This window comes from Impatiens glandulifera, chromosome 7, assembly GCF_907164915.1.
Source record: "Impatiens glandulifera chromosome 7, dImpGla2.1, whole genome shotgun sequence".
In the NCBI taxonomy this organism is placed as follows: Eukaryota; Viridiplantae; Streptophyta; class Magnoliopsida; order Ericales; family Balsaminaceae; genus Impatiens; species Impatiens glandulifera.
The window spans coordinates 14411547-14430374 of record NC_061868.1 but is presented as its reverse complement, the minus strand read 5'-3'; the positions used below and the strand labels follow the sequence as shown (position 1 = coordinate 14430374).

Genomic DNA, 18828 nt, shown 5'->3' with positions numbered 1-18828 from the left:
TCATGCAAAAACATCATTTAAAACAATTTACAAACATGAAGGCCTTGGAGGTGCATCCGCAGGAGCATATGTGTGAAAGTGCCAAGGTTCGGAACCGTTGCTCTGATACCAAGTTGTTACGCCCTAAATTCCTACTTTCATGCACCTAAATCAGCCTGATTTCGAACATAAATGCGGAAGCTCTAGGGTGCCTATCTGACCCAATCATTGAAAAGGTTGATATAAAAGTCGGTCCTACGGTCTCGGTCCTCCTTCCACACACATCTTCAACACCACGCTTCCGCTCAAACTCTTCCTTCACCCGTCATAAAATCCGATGGCTGGATTCCAACACCACACAAGCATAGTGTGTCTACGGACCCAGAAAGCATTTATAAGAAAATCATTTAAGTAATTGCATCCATGAGTGTTTTTAAGGGTATCTCATCAGCCAATCATGTATAGTTGCATACTGAGCACATATTCGGGTCCTTAGCCCGGAGAGGCTGAATCTCCAGGGTGGGCATCCCTTCGTCAATTCCTCCAGCCATATTTGAGAGCATCGGACCACCAGAGCTCATCCTGGCTGGCCATCCTCTCGTATTCGTCAATTCATCCATGATTATCTCTTAAATTCCATAACCCTTAACTTAAAACCATCCTTCTTTAGAAAAACATGGAAATGGAATTAAAACATGCTTTGAAATCATATGCATCGTTTATATAAAATACATGAATAAATAGCACTGTTTGGTTTTAGAAAACGTATAGAAAAGTACTTGCCTGATAATTCCTTATTTGCGGAATCATCGGTCAGACCACTCAGCCCTGAGTGTCAGCATCCACGGTCGTAGATCTCGGTCATGACCGCAGATTCCTCGGTCAAGAAAAACGTGATTTTAGGACGTGACACTTTATCTCTCTAGAATTCTGTCTTGAAAATGTAAACCCTTAATAATCACATATTTATAGGGTAAACATTTAGTTAATAAACTTAAATAACTTTGGTCAGGACCATGCCCAAAACCAAAAAGAAACCCAATAAACTCTAATTAATAATGTAGAATTTATTATAAGTGTAGACTCCATAACTTAACATTTTAGAATTTTGTGGCTTACTTTGATTATAAAATTATATAGGGATAATAGCATTGAACTAATCAAAGTATTTTGAGGACCTCATGTTCCTTAAATAGTTCACTCACAAACAATTTGTTCAAAAGATAAAATTTAATAATCGAATTAACTTAATTATTCTACTTGTGACTAAAGGAGTTTAGTTTTGTAGTGGACTGGATATGTCAACCAAGAAAAATGAAATCTTGAAAGGAATGAAAAAGTTTTTAATTTGATGAATTAGAGTTGAAAGAAATATTGAAATGACTCATAAATGGTATCATTAAGTTTTTTTAGTTCTCACCTTTTATTGGTGTTATTATTATAATTATTTTATTTGAGTTTTTTTATATTTTGTTGGGTGGTGATTTGATTTTATCAAAGGGTTCTTGAACTATGTTACTACATTTACATTTACATTTATATATATATATATATATAATATATATATATATATAAATAAAATATATATATATATATATATAAAATATATATATATATATATAAATAAAATATATATATATAAAATATATATATATATAATATATAATATATATATATAATATAAATAAAATATATACAATTTACATTTACATTTACATTTATATATATATATATATATATATATATATATATATATATATATAAAATATATATATATATATATATATATAAAATATATATATATATATATATATAATATATAATATATATATAATATATATATATAATATATATATAATATATATATAATATATATAATATATATATAATATATATATATATATATTATATTATATTATAATATAATTTTAATTAATCTATATTAAAACTAATTATTTTTAATAATATTAAAATAGTAAATTATAATTGTAATTGTAATTATAATTATATTTTTTTTAAACGATTATGAAATTTAACTTAATAAAGAAGGATAAGAGCTGAATTTAAGAGATTTAAGGTTATGAATTCAAATTTTTTCTTTAAAAGTTTTAAATGAAAGTGAACTTAATATTAACTTTCTAAACTAAAAAAATAAATTATTTTTAACACTCATTTATAAATATTCTATTTAATTTTTAATTACAATGATTAGTTTTTTTTATATTTATTTATAGGAAGATTAAAATATGGTAAACAATAATTATTAATGTGATATTTCAATCTTTTTTATTGATTTATTTTATTTATTTAAATTTGGTACAATTTTATTAATTTTTTTACAAAACTATCTATATTGTTTTAAAAAAATAATTTAGTTCAATAATAAAAAAATAAAAGAAATATTTGTCTCAATTATAAGTGAATAATATACCCATAATTCAAATTATCAAGGTCTAAAAACAATGATCATAAAATAAAATAAACATCTTACACATAATGATTTTTGCGACTTCTAAAAAATTGTCCAATTTGGTTGAGTATTGGAAACCGCCCTCAATTTTGAATGACATCAATTAATACTTTCCACCCGTCCTTATAACAAACCAGATCTTCTGTTACCGAATAGGGTGTTCCCTATTGCGGACCAATCAAAATTCAGAAGCATTATTATATTAATAAATTAAAGTTGGATTGAAAGGAAGAGAGAACCCGGAACCCGGATTCCATTCCGGGTTCAGCACAAATGTCGTTAAACAGAATGTAGAGATAAAGTATTGAGTGAAGCATACTTCTCTCCAGGCGCCATGTAAAAAGTGAAGCATACTTCGCTTCAATTAGTTTATATGCCTAGAGATTCGTGTAAAACCTCCAACACATCAATGTAAATACATTTTAGCGTTCATGTAAAAACATTTATTCATTCATGTATGTAAACCCATTGGAGAATGTGGAGAGGCTATTTTCAGTGAAGCATCTGGACAGTCGGCTACTCGGACATAGCATATGACAATCTACAGCCTGAAGTGGCTGACATCTTCTCAAAGCCACTTCTCGAGTCTAATTTTTCTTACCTTAGAAATATTTTTAGGATTGTTAGATTACGATAATGCCTAGATTATGTTTAAATCATGAACTCATCCGGTTTTCATAATTTAGCTTAAATAATCAAAAAGGGAGAAATTGTTGGGTTAAGATTTTTAATGTTTAAACTGGTTTTGATAATTTAGCTTAAATAATCAAAATGGGAGAAATTGTTGGATTAAAATTTTTAATTTTTAAACTGGTTTTGATAACTTAGCTTAAATAATCAAAAAGGGAGAAATTGTTGGGTTAAGATTTTTAATTGATTTAAAATAACTTAACAATTTTGATATGATGATTGATGAAATGGTTTTTGATAATAAATGGATTAAATAAGTTCAATAATTGTTAGTCATATCAAATATACAAATATATATTTAGATATTAACATCATTTGTGGTGTAGTGGTAAGTACACATGTCTGTGATACAAGTGACCTGGGTTTGAATCTCATTATGTGCATAATTAATGAATGAGAGTTTTATTAATATGCAGGCACAACTCAATACGTGGTTCGATGTAAGCAAGTCTGATAGACATCTGAAGGCAGATGAGCTTCGAGAGTGTCCAAAAGAAGACCAAAAGAAGAATTAGACCGAGCTTCCAGAGTGTCCAAAAGAAGACCAAAAGAAGAATTAGACCGTTGATGTATTTCAGTATATATATGGAAGTTAAATGACAACGGTGAAGAGTGAGAGAAGTTTCATTCATTCGATTAAAGAAAGTTTCTGAAATCAAATATCTCACTCTTTATCTAGCTGTGAATATATTGTAATTGCATACTGTCTTTTCTAAGAGAAAACTTCAGTGTTGTAAATTGAACAAATGTTGTTTTGATCAATAGACATCTGAAGGCAGATGAGCTTCCAGACAACTGTCAGTAGAGTTCTACCCAGTACCTCATGAATAGTACATCCAATGGAAAGAGGACATGTGTCCAAAAGAAGAATTAGATCGTTGATGTATTTCAGTATATATATGGAAGTTAAATGACAACGGTCAAGAGTGAGAGAAGTTTCATTCATTCGATTAAAGAAAGTTTCTGAAATCAAATATCTCACTCTCTATCTAGCTGTGAATATATTGTAATTGCATACTGTCTTTTCTAAGAGAGAAATTCAGTGTTGTAAATTGAACAAATGTTGTTTTGATCAATAGACATCTGAAGGCATATGAGCTTCCAGACAGCTGTCAATAGAGTTCTACCCAGTACCTCATGAATAGTACATCCAATGGAAAGAGGACATGTGTCCAAAAGAAGAATTAGACCGTTGATGTATTTCAGTATATATATGGAAGTTAAATGACAATGTTCAAGAGTGAGAGAAGTTTCATTCATTCGATTAAAGAAAGTTTTTGAAATCAAATATCTCACTCTCTGTCTAGCTGTGAATATATTGTAATTGCATACTGTCTTTTCTAAGAGAAAACTTCAGAGTTGTAAATTGAACAAATGTTGTTTTGATCAATAGAGAGATAGCTAGCTCAGTAATCTGTATTTCATCTAAGGAAGTTAGTGAAATCCTTCCGGATGTGTAATTACATTCTATCTTTCCTTCTCTCATTGGTTCGTAGCTTCAAATCTGAGCAAACAGTTCCGCACTTGAATCTCTTCAAGAGTTTGCAAGGGTTTGTGAAGAATAGAAAGTAATATTAATTCTAATAGGATTTCTATCGAACCATTTTTCAGAAGTTGTCATCAATAGCTAGACCCCCGTCTATATTGATTACACCGATCCTATCACATACAATAATTATAAAATAAAAAATAAAATATTAAAAGTCATGTCACTAATATAAAATATATATATATGGTTAAACTAAAAAGATAAAAATTATATTTTATTGTTATTAATGGTTATATAGACATATAAGGAAACTAAATAATATAATATTGATATTATCACAATTTAAATATTGTGATAATATCTTACAAATATAATATAATATATTCTAACATTCTCACTCAAACTCACAATGCAACAACAATAAGCATAGAGAGTTTAACCGTAAAAAAGTGAAATCGCAAATAATAAGAAGTAATGTAACATTTTTAATCTTTTTCTCTTCCCTCTGTTCAATTCATTGAACATCCACAAAAAGTATGAAAATTTCAGATAGGCCCATATATCTAAGTGTGCCATCTTTTAATCTTTATGCAATCAATAAGACAAATTTAATTATTCCACAGCATGGGATCAATATTTATTATATATCTACCATGTGATATTTTTTTTGGTCACGGCTTATTAATTATTATAATTTTTTTCTAAAATTCGGTGCATATTTATTTGTATTTCTTCTATGAAGATATTGAATTCATTTAATATTAAGCAATTAAAATTAAGAAATAACAAAAGAAAATTGATTTAAATATAATTTTCCCGCGAAGCAGAACTTGATATGCATAATTTTGTAATTTCTCATACTACTGAGAATGAAATAGTTATCAAAATAAGGAAAATCAAATGGCCCCAACCATGGATGAAGAAAAATGTGTCCAAACGAGGTAAACAACTAGCTATTTCTTTTTGTGATTAGTCCTAATCCCGATAATGATCAACGATAGAATCAAAAGACAAATTTCGATGAGAAATCGACAATAGTGGTGAAAGAATCTATGTCTACAAAACACCAACGAAACATCGTGTGAAGAAAATTTAAATGTAAAATGCAAACATCACTATCGTCGCCTAAAAAACACAGAAACAAGGAAACTGAAAATGTGAAGGAAGAAGAACATAGGCTTTGTGTTGAAAAATATGATAAAATAGGTTTTTAAGTCTTTGGTCCTCAATCGATGTTTCGAGGTCAACCCATTGAAAAAATAAGAATTTTGGGTTATTTCGAATAATTCAAACGAGATCAGATTTATGATCGCTCTAACCCAAACTTTTCAAGAAGTTACTCAATATAAAATAGGATTGAACAAATTTCATTTGTTTTTTAACACAAGTTGTACCTATTAGCCAAATAAATTTCTTTTATCATAAGCTTTGTGTCAACATTCAATGCTTCATGAAAGATCAGCCAACCAAAAAAAATATTAGAGCTAGATTAGCTTGTTCTATATACTTTTCCATAGAAACACATTAGTTGTTGGTGACCAAACATTTCAAATGTTTCTGCATTTCCAGGAGGGAAAAGTAAAGAGATATATATTCCAAAGAAACGTATTCTCCATTCCTCTATTTTGTAGTATTTTGCAACAACCGTCTTGTTTCGATGCAATCAAGAATAGATATTGACGGAATTTTAAAGTGAGCGGAAGGGTTATACGATGTGATTAAGCTTGTCAAAAAAGAATAATTCCTTACCAAATTTTTATATGTCTCAATTTAAAAAATAAAAATAAAAATAGTTTAATATTAATTGTAGTAACACTACAAATAAATTGTCTATTTACAACAACAACAAGTGCACAACAACATTCTTTACATTGAAAAATGACTTTAGTCCATTACCTTAATATTATCTCTCCCAACAAAATCTGCATGATTACCAAAAACAATGCAAATCGGTTTTTGCAAATTTGCAATAATACATGCAATACTTATTCACATAATTTTAACACTAAAACCAAATGTGCTGCAAAAAAATCTCTTATTTTATAAAACTTATATTAACCATGGTTAGTATAATTTTCCAATAATATTTACATTAATATTTTTTTATTAAAACTCCATGTTTTTGGAGTAATTTCTTCAATAACTTTTTTAATATATGTATATTAGTTTACTATTAGATCGCGTTAAATTAGAGTAGATGTCATGGTTTGGATTTATGATAGCATCTTATTTTAAAAAAAATTGTCAACAATTAGATGTGATTTTTATTTGGACTGGTTCAATAAAAAAAAGGGTTTTATTTAAAAAATAAATAAAAAAAATCAAATAAAAGAAAAAAACCGCCATGTTTCAATTGAATGGAAATTGACATGTATATATATAAATATATTCTATATGACATGTATTTTATCTATTTCAATTAGTTTTGATTGCATTATATTTTTAGTAGTTTTTTATTTGTTATAATTTAGTTTGCAAACAGCTATCACCATATTAGTTTACAATTAGATTGCGTTACAAGTAGATGTTACACTTAAAAAAAATGTCTACAATTAGATGTGAATATTATTTGGACAGGTTTAATAAAAAAAAGATCTTATTCAAAATATAAATAAATAGAAAAAAAATAATCAAATAGAAGAAAAAATTCGTCACGTTTCAATTGAATAGAAATTGACATGTGTATATATATGGTCTATATGACATCATTAGGGATGGTCCTATAAATTCAAAAAGGTTGACCAAATATAGTGGCCATTAGACTATCCATGTCAGGGTGTGAAATAAGGTATCAAATGAGTGTTAAAATAATATCAAATGGTGCAGCAGAATATCAAAATTAAGTGTTAAAATATGGGTATCAAATTTTGATACGGGACCAAATTTGATGTGGCCCAATCACAGCATGCCAAGTGGCAGCGCTGGTGGTTACTTTTTTGTTTTTGTTTCTTTTTTAAATACACTTTTGCATAATAATTGATCAATATATATATATATATATATAATATCACTATTTTTTATTTTCCGAGATCTATAAATAAAGACTTGGTTTGTGTCATTTGGACACCAAAAAATTTCTAAAATTTTCCACCATATTATCATCCTTGTTTGTATTACCCTTTTTCATATCATCATATGGATATTCCCCAGACCCTTTCAATCTCGAAGAGATTCAACAACATTGATGAATAATATTGTTTGTGGTTAAAAAAATGAAATTATGTATAAATGATGTGGAAGTGAGAGAAAGTGAAAAATTAATTTTAATACCTTGAATAACACTTTGTTGTAGGATATGCTAAAAAGTGAGTGTTAAAATAGGTGTTAAGCTGACGTGGCAGAGTATTAAATGAAAAAATTTGATACCTTGATGTGGATAGTCGTAAAGCTATTTAAGTGATTTCACACTGTTTCAACCCCATTTCATTTAATTTAAATATTTAATCCATCAAATCCGTGGCTTAGATTCTTTGTTGGGTCAAATTATTTTGACTGTGTGTTGAAATAATTTAACCATTGAGATTTTGATGATGAAATGACTTATGATTTTTGATGAAGGTGTATTGAAACAATATTTCATAAGACTTGGCTCTAATGAGGATCATTAGACCAATCTTGGCAATTAGATGCATAGAATTAGACGTACAGTCTAACTCATCGGAGTTAGACGTGTAGTCTAATGTACACGAAATTAGACGTAAGTCTAATGTATTCGAAATTAGACGTACAGTCAAACTCATCGGAGTTAGACGTGTAGTCTAATAGACTTGTAATTAGACGGATGGTCTAATAGATATTCAGAATTAGACGTACAGTCTAACTCAGTGGAGTTAGACGGGTAGTCTAATATATTTGCAATTAGACGGATAGTCTAATATGTGCGGAGTTAGACGTGCAGTCTAACTCAGTGGAGTTAGACGTGCAGTCTAATAGAAAGTGAAAGTTAGACGTAAGTCTAACTCCTTCAGATTGGTCTAAGGTAGAACTGGAATTAGACGTGCAAGTCTAACTCAGTGAGTTAGACGTGCAGTCTAATGGTTATTGGATAATTAGACGTGTAGTGTAATTAGTGAAAGTTAGACGTGAGTCTAACTCCTTCAGATTAGTCTAAGATAGAACCGGAATTAGACGTGCAGTCTAATGGTTATTGGATAATTAGACGTGTAGTCTAATTAGTGAAAGTTAGACGTGAGTCTAACTCCTTCAGATTAGTTTGAGGTAGAACCAGAATTAGACGTGCAAGTCTAACTCAGTAGAGTTAGACGTGCAGTCTAATGGTTATTGGATAATTAGACGTGTAGTCTAATTAGTGAAAGTTAGACGTGAGTCTAACTCCTTCATATTAGTCTGAGGTAGAACCGGAATTAGACGTGCAGTCTAACTCAGTGGAGTTAGACGTGCAGTCTAATGGTTATTGTAATTAGACGTGTAGTCTAATTCTATTAGACCATTCGGTCTAATAGACTCGGTTATTAAAAGGAGATGTTTGATTTCATTAGACTGATTTTCACAATCCGTCTAACTGAAATACGTCTAATGCTCAGTTTAAGCTGTATGCTTGAAGCTAGCATTTCACCTACCCACATGTTATAGCTGTACCCTATTCCTGTTCCACTTTCTAGTGAAGATTAGTACAACAGCTATATGCAACCAACCAAGGAATGCCACGTAAGAGAATTTTCCTCACATTACTTGTTTTGCATGTACATCCCTAAAAGAATATTCGGCGTACTACCAGTGGTGTACGGCCACGATCCTTGTGCTCAGAACCTGCTGTGTACAATGGAGGTTTTCCAATGGAAGAGTTTACGTATCATTCATAAAGATTCGACCGTTAGCTCCTGCTCAGTATTTAACAAATCTTAAGGACAACGGACAATATGCCTTACGAATTTATCCGAATACAACGAACAAGCAATCTGATTTTGCAAAGAGAGAAACTACTCAATCATCTTGCTCACTGAATTCATACTGTGAAGCTGCTTTTTGATTGTACTGTGTGTGAATCAAGAGAGAGCTAGAATCAAAACACCTTTAGCTGAGTGATATTCTTCATCTTGTAATTGAACAGAAAGTGTTATGTTCAATAGTGAGCTAAGTGTATGTAAACTGTATTTGATTCGAATCATATTATAGTAAATTCTTCCGGTGGTTGGAAGAAGGGGTGATATAGGAGAGTTTCTTCGAACATCCATAAACAAACTATTGTGTTCTTTCATTTCTGTCATCTTTTCATATTTCATCCTGTGTTTCAAACCCAAATAAACAATTCTGCCTTGAATCCGTTTCAAGTGTTTACAAGTGTTTGCGTATAATAGAAAACGAATTAAATCCCTAACAGGATTTCTTTCAAACCATTTTTCATAAGCCTTCATCCTTAGCCAGGCCCCGTCTCTATCGATTAAGCCGATCCTATCATTCTTCCATCTTAAATCTGCAATTGCATGCTCTTTTGCAATATTGCCTTCTTAATCCGTGTCATTTTCTTTTAATCTCGGCCGGTATTTTTTTTTATATTCACTAGGTGAAAAACATGTTAATTATTTTTTTAATTATAAATGTATAGATATATAATCATAGTAAAATATGTAATATTATTTATTAATTCACAACAATAATAATTATTATTTATATCATAATGTCAAAAGTTTAATTAAACAATTATAGATTCCAACCTAAAAACAAAATCATATTTTATTTATAAAACTCACAATCATAATAATAATAATTTACATCATAATCTCAAAAGTTTACGGTAAGGATTATAGATTCTAACCTACCAAAAAAATCATTTATATTATTCTATTAGACTGATCAAATTTGTTTGAAATATATGATGAATCGAGATAATTAATATATATATATATATATAACTGTTATTTAAAGGGGAAATTGTTAAATAAAAAAGGAAGAAATTGTTAAATTAAGTTAAAGGGAGAAATCGTTAAATTATGAAAAACATTTTAATCGATTAAAATGAACTTAGGTTAATTAAAATGAACACACGCGGTTTGATGAATTAATAAAACTAAGTTCAGCAATGTGATAATGCGCAAGTAAAATCAAAGACTCTTTAACAGCAAACATGCCTTCAGCAGACTCGTTATCAACTGAGTTGCTCCATCAGCAGAGTTTGCCAACAACAAAATTGTCATCAGCTGAAGACTCGCTAACAATAGAGTTTCCATCAGCAGACTCGCTATCAGCTGAGTTTCTCCATCATCAGCGTTGCTCAAACTGTAGAGTTGTCATCAACTGAAGACTCGCTAACAACAGTCTTGCCATCAATAGACTCGCTATAAGCTGAGTGTTGGGAAAACGTATATTTTATTCCCAACTTAATTGAAAAACACTTAGGAGCAAATAAAGCACAAGTAAAAGCATAAATAAATAATACAATGCACACACAATATTTTTACGTGGAAAATCTCTTCAAATCAATAAGTAAAACCACGGGACTTTACGTCTAGTTCAAACTTCACTATAATCAAAGTCGGGAATACAATCAAAATATAACAACCTTTTAATACCGTAGAAAAATAAAAGGGCATAGCAAAAAAATACAACTTTTTGATCTCAAACAAGTCAAATAAAATAACTTAAATTAGGAAGAATCTTTAAGCCCTAGAAAAACAAATTTTGAGACATCCAAACCTTGATCCAATCGTTGAAAATGTAAAGGAATGAGTTACCAACCTCTCGACAAAATCTCAGCGCAATCGGACTCCGTTTGAATCTCCGATCGTCAGTTTGAATCTTCGATCGTCAGTTTGATGAACCATGCGCGATTGTAGGCGAAAATCTGGTACTAGATTTTCTCTTTCTTCCTCTCTTTTAATTTTTGACTTCTACTTCTTAACGACAGTTGTCGCTCTTTAAATACTAGAGCAATTAGGTTATAACATAACCCTTTAAAATACTATAATACCCTTAATGAATTAAAAGTGAACTTGAACCATTATTGGGCCTTTTTTCATAGTTGGAAGCTCAAACAAAACCCAACAAACTCAGTTGAGTTTCTCCATCAGTAGAGTTCTTCAACTGTAGATTTACCATTAACTGAATATTCGCTTTTAGTAGAGTAGCTCATCAGTAGAGTAGTTCATTAGTAGAGCTGATCAACAGCTGAGTTCGCTATCAATAGAGTAGTTCATCAACAAAGTTGATCATCAACTGTGTTCGCTATCAGCAGAGCTGGTCATTAGCTGAGTTCACTATCAATAGAGTAGCTCATTAGCAGAGCTGATCATTAGTAGAGCTCGCTATCAACTGAGTTCCTAATTAGCTGAGTTCCAAATCAATTGAGTTCCACATCAGCTAAATGCTTATCAGCTAAGTCAAGTAGCTGAGCACTCATAAAATGCAATACGATAAAATGTACAATCAGCTCTCTGCTTTGACTAAGGGAGGAGCCAGGATTTTAAATCTACCCGGGCTAAAATATTTTTCATACAAACCAATATAACCCAATATTTTTTTAAATAGTAATGAAATATAAAAAGATAAGAATTGTTTAAGCACAACGAAACAAAAAATGACATAAAAAAATAAAAATACTGAAGATAAAAGAATAAAGATCTTAGGCCAAAGATACAAAAAAATAATGTGCATGAAGGTTTTCAAGAAAGTCGATAATGTAATCTACCCGGCTTCACAAAAATATACATTTACTATAGAAACCTCACAAAAAGCTTTGAGAGTAATAATTAATAAGCATTTACTATTGAAGCTAGTTTTAAAAAAAATAGAATGTTATTTTTCTTTTCCTCTCTGAATTTAAAATTAAAAAAGTTACAATACAAACCTTTTGAGTGAATGCATTTTAATCTAAGCCGTCAGAATACGGCTCTTTAAATTAGTACAAACTATGTTAAACTATGTTATTGTTAGGGACATTTTTACCTAATAGTTAGGAGGCCACCACATATATATATATATATATATATATATATATATATATATATATATATATATATATATATATATATATATATATATAAACAATCTAATTAATATATATATATTTATTATATATAAAGAATCTAAATATAATATATTAATTTTTAAAAAAATAAATAAAAAATCAACCCTAATATATTATATAATATATGTATTCATAATTAAAAAAAAATAATTTATTAATTTCTAAATAAATAACCCACTAAATAATATATAATCTATCACTACCAAATTAAAAAACATCTAACTTATTCATTTCTAATTAAATTTAGTTACCTAACATGAAGCTATATATAATTTATTCAGCTTAACTAAAAAATAAGTCCCTAACAATAATAGTTACTTTAAAATTTTGAATTCTTTTCTCACTAGTTATTAGGTCTCTATAATTTGTAATGCTCAAACGGAAGAGCACATTATATCGACTTAGATTAAAATTTATTATTTTACCAAGTTTTTATAATTTCAATTATGTATGTTTATGATACCATAATTGTAACACTTAATAAGGAAATATATATATTTAATGTCCTCATTAGATATAATTTAAAAACTAATAATATGCGAGGTCAAGGATATGATGATATTTTTAATAGTTTACAAGCTTTATTTATTAAAGATTGCCCTTATGTGTATAATGTGCATTGCTTTGCTCATCGACTACAAATATCTTTAGTTGCCGCGACTGAAAAGGAGATCTCTATATGACTTTTCTTTTCGAATCTAACGAATATTATCAATATTATTACATCTTCTTCAAAATGCAATATCAAGTTACATTCAGCTCAAACTAGTGATATTGTTCATTCTATTGTTAATGGTGAACGTGAGATTGGACGAGGAGTTAATGCCATGTTTTGTTTCGTTGTGTGCTTAAACAATTCATATTTTTTAATATTTAACTTTTTATACATATATATTAGTTTTTGTGAAAATATTTTTAGCCCGGGTAGACTTGTAATCCTGGCTCCGCCCTTGGCTTTGACATTCAAAACGATAAATGAATATTTCAGTCTTCTGTGCATTAAAATAGCGTACACCAGACATACGACAAACGTACCATTTCCACGTATCGACAAAATGAATTCGACCGTTTCCATGTCTCAAGTATATAAAGGCTTCAGAGAATAACAATGAAATCTCTAGGTTGGTGCGCTCGGGTCATTGGCTCGTTCTTCTCTTGTCACTACGTTGCGCATACACAAGACGATATACGTTGAGTGATAATCTTTTGTATTATTCGATAATCATTTTACTAGTATAAGTTGAACAGATAGTCGTTTGTTCAACAAGATAGTGTGAGAGCTAGAAGTTCAGACTTGCAAGTGTTAAAACCTATGATTTGAGTAGGTTTGTGTAGCGTCTATACAAATCAAAGTCTTCTAGTGGAATCCTTCTAGAATAGAAAAAAGGGTGATGTATGAGCTTTTATCTCCGAACATCTATAAAATCTTGTGTTCTCTTTTTATTGCTTCATTCATTCTTATATCTGTTGATTCAAATCCTACAAGAATTTTCCGCACTTGAAACCGTTCAAGAATTTGTTGTCCTATAATAGAAACAGATTTTCAATCCTTAACAAGATTAAAATTACATTTAAGTAAAAAATAGAACAACAGTATTCAACACCCTTCTATTATTGTCTTCGATCCTAACAATAACATTTACAATTATTACAGTTAATCTAAACTAAAAATAATCAAATTAATTAGCTTATTATTATAATAATAATAATAATTATAATAAAAACACCACATAAATAAGTATTATATATTTTAAACTATATTTTTTTTTTAATGTTGAATGACCACAATTATAACTTTAATTTACAATTTAACATTATAACTGATAAATAAATAAAAAATAATATTAAATATTTCACTAGTGTTATCTTCTATCTAGTAAGGGCTTGTTTGATGAATGAGTTATTGGGATAAAATCCACTTTTTAGCCTAAACATTATATCAACCGTCAAATTAAATGATTTTATCATTTAAATAAAACTACCTTTTAACTAAATTTAATATTATTTTTTATTAATTATCTTAAATAAAAATTAAAACCTAATATAAATCCAACTTAACTTACCATATTATCTAACTTAACATTTAAATTTTAAATAATTCAAATAAATAAATAGTTATACTAAAAATAAAGTTAATATATTTGAATAAAAAAATATTAATTAATTTATAAATATACCTATCTAGATTAAATATTTATATAAAAAAATTAACTCTAAACAATACTTCTAAATAAATATATTAATTAATTTAAGTTAATAATTTTGTCAATTTAATAAAATAAAATAATATTATAATATAATATAATTAAAAAAATATATTATAACCACTAACAATATATAAACAAATCTGTGATCAAACCTATATTTCAATTATAGAATACTAAAACTATATATTATTATTTTTAATATTCTATAACTTGAATTAAAAAAGGGAAAAGAAAAAATTTAAATAAAGAATTAAAATAATGAAATAAAAGGATAGGTTATTTGTTTGATTGGATTATTGGGTTATGGATAAAAAGTGATAGGAGAGAAAATTTGGAAGAAGGAATGAAAAGAGAATGATGTGTCACTATATTATTATTGGGAAAAAGATAAAAAGTGAGGAGAGATAGAATAGAGATAAATTTTAAAAACTTTTAGGTATATTAAATTGCACTACATCATTCTCTTCAAAATTCTCTCTCTCAATAGAGAAAATGTGAAATGAATTAAAAGAGAAGAAAAGAAAAGAAAAGAAAAGAGAAGAGAAGAGATTATGGGAGAAAGAGAGAACCGAGAAAGATAAAATTGAAAAAAAAAATTGGGATTTAAACCATTTGGTAAAAAGAATTATTTGGAAAAACCAAGATAAAACACCAATAACCCTTTCATCAAACACGCTTTAGATCTTGATTTAAAAAAAATAAAAATAAAAAAATAAAACAAAATGTTACATATTATTAATAAAGCATTGATAATTTTATGTATATATATTAATTATTAAAAAAAATATATTTGTATAAGATTATTATTGTCAGTTAAATATTATACCAATCTTAATTATGAGACATAATAATTTGATGATTTGATTGAAAAAAAATTAACTTGTATAAATCACTTAACACATGCTTTAAAAAATACAATTAAATAATTAAAATAATATCCAGTGTTAACTAAATCACATATGATGTCTTAGTATAATATCTAATTTAACTGTTATATATTAATTAGTTAATAAAATTGTTACGAGAAAAACAAATTACTATATTCAACAAAATTGTTGATACAACTTTCATTTTTTTTCTTCAAATTTCTGGATTAAAACTTGATTGTTTAATTACTCAACTATATATGAGTTTTCATTTGATAAAATATACAATAATAAAGGACTAATAGTTTTTTAAGACAAATTTGTATAAAAAGCTAGAAAAAAGCCAATAACATACCTATTTGATATTATGGATAAACTCTTTTATTTGATAGAACAATAGTTTGTGTTATTTTCATTATTCTTTTCAGTATAATAGTAAGGAATGGAAATGAGAACATTTGAGCTCTTAGACAATTTTATTTTTATTTGTGTTTTCTTGATTTATTTTAACCTTATAAAAATGAGACAATAATTTTAATATGAAATCTTTTAAAATGATTAATAATTTTAAGTATATATAATTTTATTTATAATTATTTTTAAAATATATAATATTTTTTCAAAATATAATGAAATTCTCATAAATAAGAAAACAATTATCAATTAAACACAAACAAAAATTATATAGAAATTATTAAAATTTGTTAGAATAAATACATAATATTTTTAAAACTCATTATATATTTTAATAATATTTTATAAATAAAAATTTAGAACTATTAGTAATTTTTAAAATATTATATTTTAAATTATTATTATTTATGTGATTTAATTGGTATTTATTTAGTAAATATTTAAATAATTATTCTAAATAAAATGTATTATAAATAAATTTATATAAATTAAAATGTCTAATTTTATTAAAAAATTAAACATAAAATTATTATTTTAAAATAATTTATTTGAAACTATCTTTAATTATAAAATTTTATAAATAAAATATATATACAAATATAAATTATTAATAATTGTTTTTTATTAATTTCAATTTTTCTTATTACATTTTATTTAATAATTAAATTAAAATAATAAATTGAAGATATTTTAATTGGTCTAGTGGATAGGAAGTTTCTCGAGTAGCTAGTTACATCTCCCATTTCTAGAGTTTGAAATGGTATTCTTTCTTACCCATCTATGAAATATCATTAATATATGAAATATCAGTCCTTAAAGGTGACCAATAAATACAATACAATAATACATTGATAAGAACATGTACTAATGTCCCCATAACCATATCATGAGAAATTAAATGTCTTCCAACAGTTTCCAACAGTACAACGTGAACATTAAATACATCATTGAGCCCATAATATACCATATATAAAAATAGTAAATTTTCGATAATGCAGGCTCTATAAATAGACGCGACCATGAACAACCTTTCCTCACACACCTTCAAATAGTGAGTGAGTGAGTTCAATAATAACAAGAGAAAATGAATTCCAAAGCAGTTGTTTTGATCGGCCTTTTGGCTATCTTCCTCCTAGCCTTTGTTTCTCATGCAGCCACCAAAGATTTGGCTGAAAGTAAGCTTCTTTCTACCTAAACAAAAACATTCAATATTTAGAGCTTCTCTAATTTCGTTTATGTAAATAAATTTTGTTTATTTGAAAAGATTTGATGGAAATATAATTTTTTTAGAAGATATATATTTTTTTGGTAAAAAAGCTTCAAGATTATTAATAACTAATGATAAATTTATGTATTTATTTTTAATAGATAATATTTTAGTATTTTCATTAATAATTTGAGTGATTTTATAAATAAGAGATGCGATAAAAAAAAATTTGATTATGATTTTATAAAAAAAAGACCCATCTAAAAATCTCTCGATAAAAGATCATTTTAGTATTTTAATAAATAAAAAAATAATTAGAGCAATAAGAAAATAATAGATTTTAGATAAAAACTCTTTAAAAAATTAAGCACCCTGAATATCAAACAAGCTCTTATGGTTTATTTGAATTAGATTATTGAATAAAGAGATGATGATTTTGAAAAGTATTAATTATTTTTAGTAAAAAAATTTAGAATTTATATAAAAAATAATAATAATTTAAAATAAAAGATATTTAAATATTTTGATAAATAAATAAATTATTATAAAAGTAAATAATTTAAGTAATTAAGTTATTTAAATAATACAAACTATATACTAATTTAATGAACATCGTGCAGCCCAGGATCAGTACGGAGGAGGAGGTGCAGCCCAGGATCAGTACGGAGGAGGAGGGAATAATAATGGCGGCGGTTGGGGAGGAGGAGGAAATAATAATGGCGGCCGTTGGGGAGGAGGAGGAAATAATAATGGCGGCCGTTGGGGAGGAGGAGGAAATAATAATGGCGGCGGTTGGGGAAGAGGAGGAAATAATAATGGCGGCGGTCGCGGTGGAGGATGTCGGTACGGGTGTTGCAACAGAGGTTTACGTAGTTGTAACAGGTGTTGCTCTTACCTAGGAGAGGCGGTACAAGCTGATGTTGGTGGAGCCAAGCCTTGAAGGTTGAGCCGAGTGGTGAGCTAGCTGCTAGCAAAATCCATGTAGTAATAATTAAGAAAGAATAAGAAAAGGCATCCATGGTTGTGTGTGTGAGTGAAAGTTCATGCTTTTATATCTATATAATAATATGATGCTAATGTCACCACTGTTTGATTATGGAGTTCTAAATTAATAAAGATCTTTTAGAATTATATAGGGATAATAGTATTGAAAAACTCTTAATTAAACTATATTTCGTGTTCCTTAAATAGTTCACCCATTAACAATTTGTTCAAAATATAAAATTTAAGAATCGAATAAACTTAATTATTCAACTTGTGACGAAAAGACCGGAGTTTAATTTTGTAGTGGAGAGGATGTCAACCAAGAAAATCAAATCTTAAAAGGAATGAAGAAGCTTTTAATTGGATGAATTAGAGTTGAAAAAAATATTGAAATGACTTGTAAATGGTATCATTAGGTTTTTTAGTTCTCACCTTTTATTGGTGTTATTATTATAATTATTTTATTTGAGTTTTTTTAGATTTTTTTTTATGGTGATTTGATTTTATCAAGGATTCTTGAATTATGTTATTACATATG

At 27.8% G+C, this 18828-nt stretch overlaps 1 protein-coding gene across 2 annotated transcripts; it reads left to right on the top strand.

Moving 5' to 3' along the window:
• The first annotated feature begins 17146 nt into the window (after positions 1 to 17146).
• Positions 17147 to 18436, top strand: LOC124944407 (glycine-rich protein 3-like). Of its 2 annotated transcripts, none has more exons than XM_047484655.1 (2): positions 17147 to 17274; positions 17927 to 18436. In XM_047484655.1, exons 1-2 carry the CDS (start codon positions 17184 to 17186, stop codon positions 18244 to 18246), a joined length of 411 nt encoding a protein of 136 aa, XP_047340611.1. In that variant the 5' UTR covers positions 17147 to 17183; the 3' UTR covers positions 18247 to 18436. The 2 variants fall into 2 exon arrangements, with proteins under 2 accessions (XP_047340611.1, XP_047340612.1); XM_047484656.1 differs by having other exon boundaries at positions 17155 to 17274; positions 17957 to 18436.
• The last annotated feature ends 392 nt before the right edge of the window (positions 18437 to 18828 follow it).